Source organism: Poecilia reticulata, chromosome 21, assembly GCF_904066995.2.
Source record: "Poecilia reticulata chromosome 21, P_reticulata-male-v2, whole genome shotgun sequence".
Lineage (NCBI taxonomy): Eukaryota > Metazoa > Chordata > Actinopteri > Cyprinodontiformes > Poeciliidae > Poecilia > Poecilia reticulata.
Window position 1 is genome coordinate 5,102,608 of NC_088850.1, and position 16,251 is coordinate 5,118,858.

The window sequence follows — 16,251 nt, forward strand, 5'->3', positions numbered from 1 at the left end:
GATCAGGACAGTGGTCTTGCAGGGGCCCAGTTTGACATTAATAAATGCATTCGTTTGATTCCACCGTTTTCAGAGTCGGATGTGGACAAGTATTTTGTCTTGTTTGAGCGTGTGGCTAAGACACTCAAGTGGCCTAAGGATGTTTGGCCGTTGCTTTTGCAGTGCGTATTTACGGGTAAAGCACAGGAAGCCTATGCCTCGATGTCACCTGGTGACAGTTTAAATTATGATAAAGTGAAGAGTGCAGTGGAAAAGGCTTACGAACTTGTACCCGAGGCATATAGACAAAAATTTCGCCGCTTTAAAAAATCCGACAATCAGAGTTACACGGAATTTGGGCGTGTAAAAACCGCTTTGTTTGATCGGTGGTGCGCTGCACAGGAGGTAAAAAACTTTGATCAGCTCCGCGATCTACTTTTGCTGGAGGAGTTTAAAAACGGGTTGCCGGAAAACATAGCAACTTACATCAATGAGCAGAAAGCTAAGACCGTGTCTGAAGCTGCAGTGTTGGCAGACGAATACGTTCTGACGCATAAGGATTTTTCAGATCAGGTTGGTTTCAGACAATCTTTTGGGCGAAGCAAGTACCGCATTGATCGGGTTGATGTCGCTGAGCTAAATGAGGCCAGACGATTTAAAAGTCCGGTTGTTCGGGATGATCGGGTTTGTCATTATTGTTACAAACGCGGACACATTAAGGCGGATTGTTATCAGCTTAAAGCTGAAATGCAAAGGTTTGAGACTGCTCCTAAAGGTGTTGGTTTGGCTGCACCGGTGCAGAATCATCTAAAGGACGCGAAGAACATTCAGCGTTCTGAGGTAGGCGTCTCCTATCTGCCGTTTATTCGTGATGGGTATGTGTCACTGCCAAACAGCACGGAGAAGGTTCCAGTTAAGATCCTTAGGGATACTGGCGCGTTTGACTCTTTCATTAGAGCTGATGTTTTGCCGTTCTCGGTTGAATCTGAGACAGGTGCCTGTGTTCCGATGCGAGGAATGGGATTAAACGTCTTGTTTGTTCCACTACATAAAGTATATCTTGACTGTGAACTATTTACGGGTGACGCACAGTTGGCTGTGCGCCCTGCTTTGCCGATTGACGGAGTCTCTGTGATTTTAGGTAACGGTTTAGCTGGGACACATTTGTGGGCGGAGACTGTGCAGTTGGATGGACTTGTTAAGTCGGAGCCGATTAAACGAGTCATTTCTCAGACTGACGAGAATAACAGGGAATTCCCGGATGTTTTTACCGCATGCGCAGTTACTCGAGCCATGACGCGTGCTCAGAGTGGGAAAGAGGAAAAATGTGTGAAAAAAATGACTCTTCCATTGTCCAGTTTTCCCATGTCTCTGTCTCGCAGCGAGTTCGTGGCGGAGCAGCAAGCTGATGCTTCTCTCAAGAATCTCTTCGATCAGGTGCGCCCGCTGAGTGAAATCACGGATTGTGCATGTGGCTACTTTCTGCAGGACTCGTTGTTGGTGAGGAAATGGTTACCCCATGCTGACATTGTGGGTGAGCCAGTATTTCAAATAGTGGTTCCCACTAAACTCCGCTCCGCAGTGTGCAAAGTTGCTCATGACGAGTCTGGCCATTCTGGTGTACGTAAAACGTATGACCGGGTGCTCAGACATTTTTTCTGGCCGCGTATTAAAAAGGACGTATCGTCTTACATTAAGATGTGTCATGTCTGTCAGCTCATTGCTAAACCCAATCAGACTTTGAAACCGTTCCCATTACGCCCAATTGTTGCCGCATCTGAGCCGTTTGAGCACTTAATAATTGATTGCGTTGGCCCGTTACCTCGCTCAAAGGCTGGGTCATTATATCTGCTCACTGTCATATGTCAAACTACACGTTATCCAGCAGCCTATCCATTACGGTCAATAACTGCTAGGTCAGTTGTACGTGCGCTCACTCAGTTTTTTTCGGTGTTTGGCATCCCTAAAGTCATACAATCTGACCAAGGAACGAATTTTTCATCACATTTGTTCAGTCAGGTTTTGAAGCAGTTACGGATCCGACACAGTAAAGCAACAGCGTATCATCCAGAGAGTCAGGGGGCGTTAGAGCGCTTCCACCAGTCTCTGAAGTCTCTCCTGCGAGCTTACTGTACAGAACTGGCGGGCGACTGGGAGGAAGGTTTGCCGTGGCTGATGCTGGCCGCCAGGGAGGTAACCCAGGAAAGCACCGGGTTTAGCCCAAACGAACTGGTTTTTGCGCACAACGTTAAGGGTCCGTTGGCTGTGGTAGCGCACGGGCTTAAAGAATCCGTTCCACCGACAAACTTGTTGGATTATGTAAATGGTTTCAGAAGACGCTTGTATCTGGCGCGGGATCTTGCTAAAGAGAGGCTGACTGAAGCGCAGAGGAAAATGAAAAGTCTGTTTGATCGCCGTGCTGAGGTTCGCTCATTTCTGCCTGGTGATCAAGTGTTAGCTTTGTGTCCAGTCATGACTTCTCCTTTTCAGGCTAAATTTTCTGGTCCATATACGGTCCTGGAGAAGGTTTCCGACCAGAACTATTTAATATCAATGCCAGAGCGGAGAAAGAAAAGCCAGTTGTGTCATGTTAACACGTTAAAAGCATATTATGCTCATGACGTTTTATTTCAGCCTCATGGCGTTACCCCGGTGTGTGCCGTAAACAGCCTTGATGGGGGCAGCGAGACTTTCAGCACCACGGATAGCGCAGTATCACCTGTGAGGAATGACGGCGGTACAGATGAGTTGGACAGCGCTCTGATTCATGGGCGTCTTAAAAACTCAGAAGCGTTGGCTAAATTGGACACGTTGTTGGCTCACCTACCTATAGGTCATGCTAAACAGTTAGCAGACTTAATAGGTGAATTTCCTTGTTTGTTTTCAGACACGCCAGGTCGCACTCATCTCATCGAACATGATGTGGAGGTGGGAGACGCTAGGCCGATAAAACAACGGTTTTACAGAGTGAATCTGGAGAAGCGTAAGCATTTGGATGCAGAAGTAGATTACATGCTTCGAAATGGGATCGCAGAACAGAGTATGTCCAGTTGGGCATCTCCATGTATTCTGGTCCCAAAGCCTGATAACACCCTACGGTTCTGCTCGGATTTTCGCAAACTTAACGCTGTGACAAAACCAGATTGTTTCCCGTTACCGAGAATGGATGATTGTGTTGACCAGGTGGGTTCTGCTAACTTTGTTAGTAAGTTTGACCTCCTGAAGGGTTATTGGCAGGTGCCTTTGACACAACGCGCACGTGAAGTATCTGCATTTATTACTCCAACAGGCTTGTTTTCTTACACGGTGATGCCGTTTGGCCTGAGAAATGCACCAGCGACATTTCAAAGATTAATGAACAGAGTGGTTGGTGATATGACTGGGTGTGCAGTCTACTTGGACGACGTGGTGGTGTATTCTGATACGTGGGAAGAGCACGTGGAGCGCATCAGGGAGCTTTTCACTCGTTTGGCGGGAGCGAGGTTAACGGTTAACCTGGCCAAATGTGAATTTGGAAGGGCAACTGTTACCTATTTAGGCCGTGTGGTTGGCCAAGGTGAGGTCCGCCCTGTTGCAGCGAAGGTTCAGGCAGTAGGGCAGTTTCCTGTTCCAGCTACAAAAAAGGAACTGATGCGTTTTCTTGGGCTGGTAGGATACTACAGATGTTTTTGTCAAAACTTTTCATCTGTGGTGGCGCCGCTAACAAATTTGCTGCGTAAAGATGTAAAGTTTGAATGGTCTTCCCTTTGTCAACAGGCTTTTGTGCAGGTGAAAAGACTCCTTTGTGCTGCTCCCGTATTAGCTGCACCACGTCTTAACCGTCCGTTCCAGCTTTACGTGGATGCCAGTCACGTGGGAGCCGGAGCTGTCCTTACACAGACTGATGATCTGGGTATTGGCAGACCGGTGAGTTATTTTTCAAAGAAGTTCAATAAGCACCAATTGAACTACTCTGTAATTGAGAAAGAGACGTTTGCTTTGATCTTGGCACTGAAACATTTTGATGTTTATTTGAGTGGTGGCATTAGTGTTGTGGTGTTTACAGATCATAACCCACTGACATTCTTGTCTTCCCTGAAATGTCCTAATCAGCGATTGATTCGCTGGTCATTGTTCCTGCAGTCCTACAACATGGATATTCAATACATTAAAGGGAAAAACAATGTAGTAGCCGATGCGTTATCTCGCGCTCCAGTTTAGTAGTTTGTTTTGTGCTCTTTTTTTCTTTGTTTCCTTTTCTTGTCCTTAAAAGAGCTTCTGAGTGCACCAGTTGCTGGTTTGGAAAGTGGAGTAGGGAGAAGAAAACCTGGGCATTACATATCTACTTTGCTAAGTACGACTGGTGAAAATGGCGGCTGTGTTTGTTTACGCACGGTGAGTTAGGCAGGAGCAGGGTTCCTTATAGGAACCTGCTTTTTATGGGTGGGGGTGTGACGGCCCTGGGCCTTGTAGGCTGGTCTTGTTGTCCCTCTTTGTGCTCCTCCCATTTGCAGGTGTGCCTGATCGGGTGATTGGAGTGCAGGATACTTAAAGCTGGCTGTCTCCGTCTTTCAGCGGCGCTGGGTGGCTCGTAGCTGGTCGTTGGTCACTGGTCGTTGGTGGTTTGTCGCCTGTGGCCCTCAGCGTCCATTCTGCAGAGGCAATGGTAGTTGCCAGGCCCCAGCTCCCCGTCTTTTGCACTTTTGAGTTTCTTTTGTTTTGATAGTTGTTTTTTGTTAATAAACATTTACTTTATTTCACTTTAACCATGGTATGGTTTCATGTTTTTGTTACGACCCTGAGCCAGTCGTAACAATGGTATTTACAGATTAACTGCAAACTATTTATTTTCCATTTACATTGAAAAGTGGTAGCTGTATTTTTTTTTTTTAATTAAGCTGCAAAGAAAACGCCTTAAAATACAGTTCATGTCCGGCAGCTTTGGTTCCATCATTCTGGAGTATTTTTCTACAGACCTCTCATTAAAGCCTCTGGACAAAGGGTATCATATGGTGACAATGGTGTGGTTGCTACGGTGCAGAAACTGCTTAGCAACTGTCTCCGGCAGGGTCGCGGTGCTGACTAAACAATGTGATGTCACTTCGCTGACGACCAGCTTAGCAACCGGCTAAAACGACTAATGGCTCCATGCCTTTCTGCCTGGTGCTGTGCATATGCCAGTGTCACGATGCACACTCAATGGCATATTTACTCACATTTTAGCAATATGCAGCACAATGTTGTGCTGGAAAATGTTATCAAATCAAGTGAAATATAAACTTGCAGAGAAAAAAAACTGAAAAACTCCAGCTAGGGCTCTAAAAAGTATGCCAACAGACTGAGAAACCAACAATGGCCATTCTGGCTGTATATCTTTGGTCTATTTCTGTCTCCCGGCAGGTTATTTTAGGCAGTTTCTAGGCAACCAGACTGCAAACCAGAGGAGGCAGAGGAGGATCCCATCAGCAGCAGACAGCCTGTCCTCTTTCCTCTTTCCCCAACCTCCTTGTCCTCCGATCAATCTCTTTCTTGTCTTTCCTGTGGCCTTGTTTCCTACATCTCCATTCTCATCTAGATTCTCTTTGTGTTTTACCGTGAATCTACTGTTCCAGTTCATCATAGCCATATGAATCAATCCTTAGGACAAAATATAAACACAATTTATCTAGATTTTGGCTACAAAGGAACCCCTGAACCTTTACACAACAACAGAATTGATGCAATATTCCAGATTGCAGCTTCAAGGACTTGGAGACAGGATGAAGAATGTTTTTCCACATGATCAGTTACATATAATTGCAACCCCCAAGGCAAGTCTTCTGACAGCCATCAAAGTCTGTTAGTAGCTTGTAATATATACGATTACTAGAGCTGGCAGCCAGACAGAGAACATATAGCAAAGAGAAATTGGAAAGGTTTAAGCTTTGCTGGGATTTATTAATTAATCCAAGCTGAAAATACTATGATTATGAAGTTTAAACATTATTAACTTCAAATTACTTAATTTAGGAAAGCAAATAAATGTTCTTTTAGCTGTACACAGCAAACATTCAAAATCTTATCTAATCTCTAGAGGAAATATCTAGTAAGATAAAACTAACTTACAAGAAGGTTTTGAGCAATAAATCAGAGTTTGTTTAAAGTAAATAATTCGTTAATATTGATTAAAAAGTACTGGGTGGACTGGCAGATTATTTCACTTGTAACATGGGAAAATGTCTTGTTTTAAGTTAAATAATCTGCCAGTGGAAATAGTACTTTTTTATTAATATAAAAAAATGTGTGACTTAAAACAAGCTGCTTTATCTTACAAGTTAATTTTGTCTTATTTCAAGTTTACTAAGATATTTATTTACACTAAAATACTTTGTGAATTTTTGTTTTTTGCAGTATACTTCAAACCACACACAAAATACAAGATTAAAGTAACTTAAACATAAGCAAAATAATTATTTTCTGATCCCACAAAGATGTTTTTTTTTATGTCACCACCGGAGTAAGATGTGGATCTTCATGAATTTCCCACATCGCTGTCGCAGCAGTTTCCCCTGGTTTTTCTCTGGGTTTTCCTCGAGTCTTTGTTAGAGATCTCAGGAAGTTTAAAAGAAACAGCTCTATAAGGGAAACTTTGCTTTGGCTCTCGGCCAGCGTGAGAACATGGAAGTAAACGAGAGAGACGGCTCTTTATGTGGCTGTTGTATAGAATGAACTTCAAACTTCTCCCTGATTTACGAGGACCGCCCAGAGCTTCAGGGGTGCAAGTGAAAGAAACCATTTTTCACCTGTCGGACTCCGAGCTAACATTTACGTGCTCATATGTGTAAAAGAAAGAGGAAAAAAAAAAAACTAAAGTTCCTCATGTCTACCACATGTTGCAGAGGATGTGGAAAGCAAAACGGTCTGCAGAGAATGTAAATAAATAACTCCAGGTTTAATTATTACAAACTCTCATTTGCCTGCGAGGCTCTCTTGTGTTTCTTGGCTGAAACATGATCCTTAACGGAGAGCAGCAGTGTTAATGACAGCTGTAGTAAGAGAGGCGGACAGTGTAACATTAACCAAAGCTGCAAAAATAACATAGAAGTCCTGCACCTCTATAAGAAAAGATGCATTGAAAATAATTGTACAGCATTAGGACAAGGTGCAACATTATCATGAGGTTGGATATAGTTAGGGCTGGGTGATATGGCTTAAAAATAAAATTAGATTTTTTTATCATACTAGATCGAATTTTGGACTTAAATCAATTTTTTTCTTGCTTTCTTTTCTAAAAATATACATATATTTAAATAGTGGCTTTTATTTCAGTCACCCCTTCTCTGAGTTGAACGAAGGAGTATTAGAGTCGGGCAACAAGATTTTATTATTCAGAAGAATATAGTCATAGTATTAGAATTTTAACATGTTAAAAATTGAAGTCTATTAATTATCAGTAAAACAAATACCAAAGTATAACTTCACAAGATGCTCAACATTCCTCACTTAAATTTTTTCTTATTTTTTGCATTGGAGTTCTACAACAGAGCTTTAGCACCACTCTAAGAAAATGAAAATAAATAAATAAATTACGAATAAAGTCGAAATAATAGAAGAATAAAGTTGAATTAATTCAACAATGAAGTTGTATTATGAGAAACAAGTGTTGTTACAACTCTATTTTCATAATATTATGACTTTATTTTTGTATTTTCCCAACTTTATTTTGTACAACTTTATCCTCGCATTTTTAATTTTTTATTTGCATGGCTCTAACACTGTCATAAAATAAAATTCTTATAAAATTACTACTTTCTTCTCCTAATATTATGACTTCCTTTTAATTAAAAAAAGTCTTATGCTGGCCCTGATATTCCATCACACATCTGACTAGAATTCAAATAAGCAGAAGCTGCAAAACACGCTTGTCAAACAAGATGGCCACCTTGGGCGCAATGACATCACGTTGAACTGCCCAAGGAGTGTGTTGGTGAAAAAAAATCCATATTTTCCAAAAACAAAAAATTCAATTACCGTATTTTCCGCACTATAAGGCGCACCTAAAAACCTTCAATTTCCTCAAAAACCGACAATGCGCCTTATTTATGGACCAATATTGAGCCACAACAGGTCTAGCAACTACAGTAAGCAGCCACCGACTTCATTTTCAGCCATAGAAGAAGAAGCGCGCGGTGCATGCTGGGATAGTTGTCAGAACGCTGGTTTGTTAATAAAGTTTGGCCGACCGTCTAGAGTCTGCAGGTCATTTAGCACCACGTTCTCCACCAACATGCTCTGCGCGAACGGAGAAGGGTGACCATCGTCCGCCCACGCCCCGGCCCAGTCGCGGAAGGCTCTGCTCGCCGACCGGAGTTGGACTATTTTGTTGACATTCCCGTTAGTGCAGCTCCATCTGGTGGATGCATAACGTAACTCCAGCTTCTACTGTAGCGTCTATTCTGTGCGCCTTACAATGCGGTGTGCTTTATATATGAAAAAAGTTTTAAAATAGGCCATTCATTTAAGGTGTGCCTTATAATCAGGTGCGCCTTAAAGTGCGGAAAATACGGTAATCAAACTGATTTATCGATCAGCCTTAATCTCACCATTACAATCATTAACTAAAATTAAAGTATTTTTCATAAAAAATACGGCACTATTTGGCAGGCAAAGCGTCAGAGCATCTTTTTGTCCATTTAGCTTATAAGAGCAGCATGTTAGTCTCACCAAGTCGTTGGAAGCGTCATTCTCTGGCGTCTGAGGCGGCTCGGCGGCGGCAGGACTGTTGGACGGCATGGCAGGAAGCGGCTCTGTGACACCAACTTTCTTAGGAAGAAACACCGAGCAGATCAGAACATGGAGAGGGTCCTCAGAAACTCCAGGTGCTGCTTCATTCAATCTGTCGGTGGGTTGAAGGTCTCTCTTTCTTTCTGGCCTTACCCTCTCCTGGAGGAGAGAAAAAGAAAAAAACAAGGTAATGTGAGTAAAGTGTCAATCTCCATTCAAGCATTTCACTGTCTTCTTTCATGACTAGTTCAAGTCACAATTCCCTCCGATGCACACAAGCAAACACAGACGCCAAAACCTGGAAGCTACGTCTGCGCATCAGTTACATGTTTGCCTCCGTGAATTACAGTTGATGGACAGGAGCAAAAAGAAACATCCAAACTCTTAGCTGAAAATGGCAAAAACACCCACAGGTGTTCTCTAGAGAGACTAATAGTGAGAGTAGCTGTCATCACAGCTGTCAGAGAGACTGATGTGGCTATGAAAAACTCTCATTTACTGGGCAAAACAGCAGTAAGAACCCATGGGTGTCCAGTTACCAATAAAATAAAAGCCTCCTCCTTTTATCTGAGAACAAGTGAATGATTTTGACTTTTGTTTTTGGAAGTTTGTGAATGAAGCGATGAAAATGAGAAGGGGATGAAAGAGCAGCTTTGGTTGTTTTTACAGTTAATCTGATTTGTGCCTGAAACGGACTCACTGACATGTGTTTTTGACAGACTTGGCTGGCAGGAACCATTTAAGGTATTTTTATCAGCCGTTTCACCTGCAGCCTTAATCCAAATCAGCCATGTCTGTAAAAACAGAAACCAGCAATCCTGTTCCTGAAAGTCTGAAAACTCTCAAAAAGAGGGAAAAAAGGAGTTTATCACCTGCTTGGTTATCTGCACCGCCATCTGACTTCATATTTGACTGAGGGGAAAGAAACTGGGTTCCTCCACATTTATCGTGTGGAAATCACTGTCCCAGATCCAAATTATTCAGATATTTCATGAATCTTTTTAAACATGTAAAAGTATGAAGGTAAAAATTGCATTGAACTGTATGTATGTATGTATGTATGTATGTATGTATGTATGTATGTATGTATGTATGTATGTATGTATGTATGTATGTATGTATGTATGTATGTATGTATGTATGTATGTATGTATGTATGTATGGATGGATGGATGGATACATGAGCAGATACTCGAATGTATGAAAGGATGAACAGATACTTGGATGGATAGAAAGATAGATAACTGGAAGAAAGAACATATATTTGAATACATGGGTGGGTGGATTGATGAATGAATGAATGGATGAAAAGATATTTGAATGGCTGGATGAACAGATGGATGGTTGGACAAATATTTAGATGGACGAATTCATATTTGAATAAATGGATGGATGAACACGGTTGGATACATGGAAGGATAAACAGATGAATGGATGAATGTCCAGACCAGGTTGAACCCTGCAGGGTGGAGAACAGTCCAAACAAAACATCTTTAATATTCAACTGAAAGACCAAGATCAGAACTGCATTAATAAAACAGATTACATACTAAAAACATAAAATGAGTGAATGCCCATTCTGTAAAATTCACTTTTTAACAGATTTATGAAAGTCATCCTTCCAAAATGTTTAGATTTTATGCTGCTGCAGCTTAAGGTGAGCCATTTATAATTAACTTATTTCCCAAATATCTATATTAAAACCAAGTATTAAAGGTCTCACATGATGATGGACGTATAAATAAACTCAAAGCGGGAGTAAAATGTGCTGCTGCTTATCTGTTCCTAACAGAAAACCAGAGCAATGAGTCTGGCTGTGCTCACGTAGCATTGTACAGTATAGCCTTACATCCCCCTACTGTAAAGACAAGCTAGCTCTGCCAACAAAAAGACAGGAGAGTGGAAACTTTCCACAGAAAGATTGTACATAATCCATCCCAACACTCCTGGAGCTCCCTGTACGAGCTCCAGGCAGCTGGCCAAAGCAACTCCTCCAACTTTGGAGTATTTAGGTCACAGGCACACACCTTGTGCTTTCAGAGCAAGTTACTATTCACTGATTTAAATTGTTCCAAGCTTCATGACGGCAGTGGTTTAAATTAGACCATAGTCAGAGGCCCAGGCAGAAGCCTGCGCTCGCTGCTGGGAGGAGAAATAGTTGCGCAGAGAAAAACCTTCAGTGGTATGTAAAGGTGGTGACAGTCGGGGAGGGCCAAAACAGGAAAGTCTCTTGTTTTTCACAATAAAAGCAGACATTTCCTACACTTCCATGATAATCTCTTTCCAGGGTTTGTACACTTTTCCCAAAGTAAAATTCAAGCACTTTTCAAGCATTTTTGAAATAAGTTTTAAAACTTTTTCAGCATTACTTTGGAGATAAAAACAAACTACAAAAACTGAATTTTACCAAGTATTTCTGGGTCTAGATTGTAGTGCAAATATCTTAGTCCACTTGAAATAAGACGAAACTAACTGAAAAGTAACTTTTCAGCATGATATAGAAACTTGTTTTAAGTAAATACTTAGAAAATATTGAGGAAAATTTACTAGTTCCATTGTCAGATTACTTCACTTATAACAAAATGTTCTTCCCGTTATAAGTGAAATTATCTGCCAAAGGAGGTAGTACTTTTTCATAAATATTAAATAATTACTGACTTAAAACAAACTCTTATTTCTTGCAGAAAAGCTACTTGTAAGTTAGTTTTGTCTGATTTCTACTAGACTAAGATATTTGCACTAAAAACTACACAAAAACATGCATTCTCACATCCAAAATGTATTGCTGTTATTAATGTCTTGTGATAGTATTCTACTAAAATATAACAAAAGTTTATGTTTTGAAATCTCTCAAACACACCATATACACCTGACTGGTCTGACAACAAAAGAAAAATTACCAACAGAATTAACCTAATTTCAATGTTTAACATATAAAACATTAGTCAATCTTTATTTCAATTACCGTATTTTCCGCACTATAAAGCGCACCGGATTACAAGGCGCATAAAATAGATGCTACAGCTACCAATTTGTTCCGTACTCTATTATTACACATCCACATTTGTAAAGAAATGGTCCCCAAGTACTTTATTTAGTAGGCTGCCCGAGTCGTTGTTTCACTCACGGTGTTGGGGTTGTGATATTGTGCCCAACTGCTTTCTGGGTAACACAGACCAACGACACGCTGCCGCCGCAGTCTCTGTCTCTCTGCTCCCGCCCCTCCACCCCCTGGCTTTAAATGTATTATCAAACTTTATTAACAAACCAGCGTTCTGACAACTATCCCAGCATGCACCGCGCACTTCTTCTTTTACGGGGCAAAATGAAGTCAGCAGTTGCTTACCGTAGTTGCTAGACCTGTTGTGGCTCAATATTGATCCATATATAAGGGGCACCAGACTATAAGGCGCACTGTCGGCTTTTGAGGAAATTGAAGGTTTTTGTGCGCCTTATAGTGCGGAAAATACAGTACAAAGATCAATAAGTCATTTAGATAGTTAATCACTGTCTAAATGACATTATAAATTAAAACGAGCGCGATCATTTCCATTTGGACTACAGTCGTTAGAGATGTAAATACTTGACACAAAGTACAAAGTAGTTAGTTTGCATTACCTGCCACTTTTGCCTGTTTTCCCTGTCTAAACTGAATTATTAAATATAAATTTTGATTACCGAAACTTTAGAATCCATTTTAATTATTGTTATTTCGGTTGTTTTGTTTGTTTATTTTGGATATCTAAAATGTTTTCCAGTTCCAGTGTTAAATATTCTTTTGAAATTGGCGTTTTTTGATCTTTTGCCATTATTATTAATATACTATGTGAACTGATCTCAAAATTTGCAATAATTTCTGGTACAATTTATCATCTAGCAAAATTTGTTATTGTGACAAGCCTAGCAAAGCTAATAAATAGTCATTACATTGAAACAATCCAAACAAATTGTGTTAAGGTAAATTACCTTCCTGCTAAAATTAAATGACTTCACATCCCTACACACTTCACTGGCCGCATCCGAGCCGGACAGACTGTCGAGCTTTGAATTAATAATTTACTAATGAGAATGATTAAGTGAGTTATAATTTATTGAAAATGCTTAAAAGTGTATCAATGCCTGAGTTTAATACTATTGTTTATATTAAATACCTCCTTAAGACTGCTGAGCAGGGGCGTATACAGGCGGTTTTTAAAGAGGGCGAAATGGGGGCCAGAGATGATCTTAGGCCCGATTTACTTTATAAAAGTGAGTGATTCACAACATAGAAGAATCAAAGATTGACATAATCTTTAAAATATAAAACACATAAATAAATCTGATGAATTGAAGCCTAATCTGGAGTAGATTATATAATTTTAGTAATAGATTAATCTGTTGATAACTTTGGCAATTAATCAGATAAAAAGAAAATGGCACATTCTGTAGATTTTTCATTTAAACCCTTTTGATATAAAATTAGAAATATGTAGAACATGCAAATAATTAAATTTCTTTTATAAATAAAAAAAAAATAAACATTGTATTGCCTAAAATGCAGCATAGTGGAGTTTGCTGGCAAAAATCCAGAATTTGATCTGAAAGTAATCCCAGAGGAAACTGATATAAAGATGGCAACTTATATTATCAATTTTGTAACAAGGGAAACTTTTGTACTGCATTTCATGTGGGAGGATTTTATATATCCTCCCACACACACACACACACACACACACACACACACACACACACACACACAAAATATATATATATAATGGTACTTTCTATTGACTTGTTTGTTTTAATCTGTTGCGCTGATCTTGTTACTTGGACACTTTATGTAGCCTCATTTTTGTCAGGACACATTCTTTTGCTCTTTACTTATAAAGAGTACTTTTTGTTCTCTTGTTTCTGTTTGTTTGGAGCTCTGAAAACATGTCCTTTCTGCTATTATTAGCACATTTAAAATCCAAATGTTTAGCATTTAAGTATATCAGTTCGAGAGGTGGGTAGAGTACCCAAAAATTGCACTCAAGTAAGAGTAGCACTAAAAGTCTACTCAAGTATTGAGTAGACTTTTAACCAAAATAATTTGAGTAACTGATCAAAAATCAATCATTTAATACTTAAAAAACTACATCAGACGTGCCAAAATATAAAGTTAAGCGGAAATTTTCGTATTTTAAGTATCAGAAGCACAATAATTCATAAAAGTAACAAAAAATAACAGAATCAGGAAAACAAAATGTTTTTTCCAAATCAGTTTCTTTCAATATAAAACCTATGAAACTTTAACAAAAAACTGAGGGTGTGTGTCTTTGTCTTTGTCTTAAAACTTTTGTTTTTCATTCAGTAGTTAGAGAACCCCTCACTCAAGAGTAGTGATACGTAATAATGAAATTACTCAAGTAAAAGTAAAATTACTCAGCATGTTACAAATATTCCTAAGTTTTTTGTTTTCAAAAAAGTTACTCAAGTGAATGTAGATGAGTAAATGTAACTAGTTACGATACCACTATGGTTGTTACACATATAAACAAACGTAATAAACTGTTATTAAGAGCACAGAAGAAATTCAACTGAGTATTGCTGTAGAAAACTTGGTAAACTCACTTGGCTTTTATTTTAAAAGTCCACTGTGGAAGTACGGTGATAGCAGTTTCTGTTACCTTGACGAGCGGACAGCTTTATGACAATTAATATTGGGAGCGACCTCAGGCGGCCTTTACCGGACAGCCTTTTAAAAACGGGACTAATCCCGGCGGGGCTGTGCGCAGGGCGGGCAGCCGGTCACGGACACGTGTCTTAGTGAGTAGAGACGATCACCATTAGTAGGTCAGGTACGAAAAAAAAAAAAAAACCGCACACACACACACACACACACACGGGGCCGCGTTTCACACCGAATGCACCCGTTAACCCCGGACAGGCGCGCTCCCGGTACTCCCCGCTAGCTTCCGTGCACAGTTCCTCGCATTGATGTGTCTGTCTGCATCTGCTGGCCGCTGAGGACGGAGCGCTCCGGTTTAACGTTACACGAAGAGGCGGAGGGACAGAGGGGCTGCGCACCGGACATCTTTAACATCAGCAACGAGATCGCCCGGTTGCTTTGATGCTGCTCTCATCGTAAAGGAAAAAAAAAACCTCTTCAAGTTCACTCGCCCTGTGTACGAATCTCCCCGTCTTCACATCATCTGCTAACCAACGGTTCGGCTCCGGAGCGCGCGAGCTATTACGTTAGGAGTCGGCCGTTGCTAACTTGTGACGGGCTGAAAATGTAATGTTTTATATTTACCGTGTCCTCCGTCCCTCAGCCGCCCACGCAGTCGCCCCACACGGTCGTGGCTCTCTCTCCCACGCTTCCCTGTCTTTCACTCTTTCTCTCTCCCCCACTCTCACTCTCTTCTCCCCCCTTCCTCGATCTCGCGCTCGCGCCGCCGCGTCTTCTCGCGCGCACTCCCTCGCTTTCGCGAGCCGCAGTATGGCAAGCCGTTAGGACAAATAATGAGATGTAGATTGATACCGTTTTCTAAATAAGGGTGTTCAAGGTGTGGGTGCCCTTTAAATGTTTTTAACGAACAAATTTAAATGTTATTAAAATGTAAACTTCGACACAAATATTTCTTTTTAATAGTTAATTTCTATTTGCTAGAACTGTACAATAGTGCCTCTGGTTTAATGAACTGTTTGTGCCCAACCCGTTTTTATTTTTTGGTTCAGTATGACTCAGGTCTGAATTAGGACTGTGGTTGATAAAAAGAAAGAGTAAATATCTGCCAGAAAACTCAGAAATATTCAGATTAATCTCAGAAATTTTTAAGAAAAACCAAGAAACGTTCCGAGTTTGTAAAATCAGAAAAAATGCTGGAAAAAACTCAAATTTTGTGATCTTAAACGAAAAAATAGGAAGTTTCTGTGTGAAGTTAAACAAAAATTCTAGAAAATTTACTTTAAAAAAACATGAATATTTCTGAGCTTCAAAAGTCAAAACTATTTGATTTTTTTATTTCCTCTTCTGTATTTTCTTTTTGTTGTTTATTATTATCATGCCCCGGGGACGCAGCTTGTAGATTTGAAAAAATCCTCCTAGTAAAGAAGAATAAATTAAGTACACGTTATCATTGATACTAACAGCTTGCCATATTAAGGGTAACTCTCAAACCCCCAAACATTAAAACTAACTTCTGGTTTGTCCTGCTTAACAGCTAAAAAATGCTCCATTTGATAATTAAGAATACGTTTTGAGACATCTGAAGATCTTTTGTTTGAAACTTTATTGTTTCAGAGGCATTTTCGCAAGTCTAGATAATCTGATATGAAGAATAGTATGGAAGAAACTTAGTGCCACAAAAACATCTGACATTAATCTCACAATTCTCATTTACATATCAGAATTCCCACTTTAATCTCTAAATTCTCACAGTTTTCTCAAAATACTCACCATAATGAGTAGCCATTTCTGTTGTGGGTGAAGTGGGCAGATGCCCAGGGCGGCGTCTCCTTTAGGGCGTCATGAGTTGCCACACTAGTAAAGTTTCTACAAATCTGTAA

At 40.2% G+C, this 16,251-nt stretch overlaps 1 protein-coding gene across 6 annotated transcripts in view; it reads right to left on the reverse strand.

The window, feature by feature from the left end:
• Positions 1-15,151, reverse strand: part of dnmt3aa (DNA (cytosine-5-)-methyltransferase 3 alpha a) — a 60,235-nt gene extending 45,084 nt beyond the window's left edge. For 2 of the 6 annotated variants that reach the window (XM_008397291.3, XM_008397295.3), the window contains exons 1-2: positions 14,996-15,151; positions 8,662-8,880 (exon numbers count right to left, since the gene is read on the reverse strand). In XM_008397291.3, the coding sequence (XP_008395513.1) occupies positions 8,662-8,730 (69 nt within the window). In that variant the 5' untranslated portion in view covers positions 8,731-8,880; positions 14,996-15,151. Of the gene's footprint in view, positions 1-8,661; positions 8,881-14,313; positions 14,957-14,995 lie in introns of those variants that run through there. The other 4 variants (XM_008397296.3, XM_008397293.3, XM_081602185.1 and 1 more) reach the window with 3 other exon arrangements.
• Between the last annotated feature and the right edge of the window lie 1,100 nt (positions 15,152-16,251).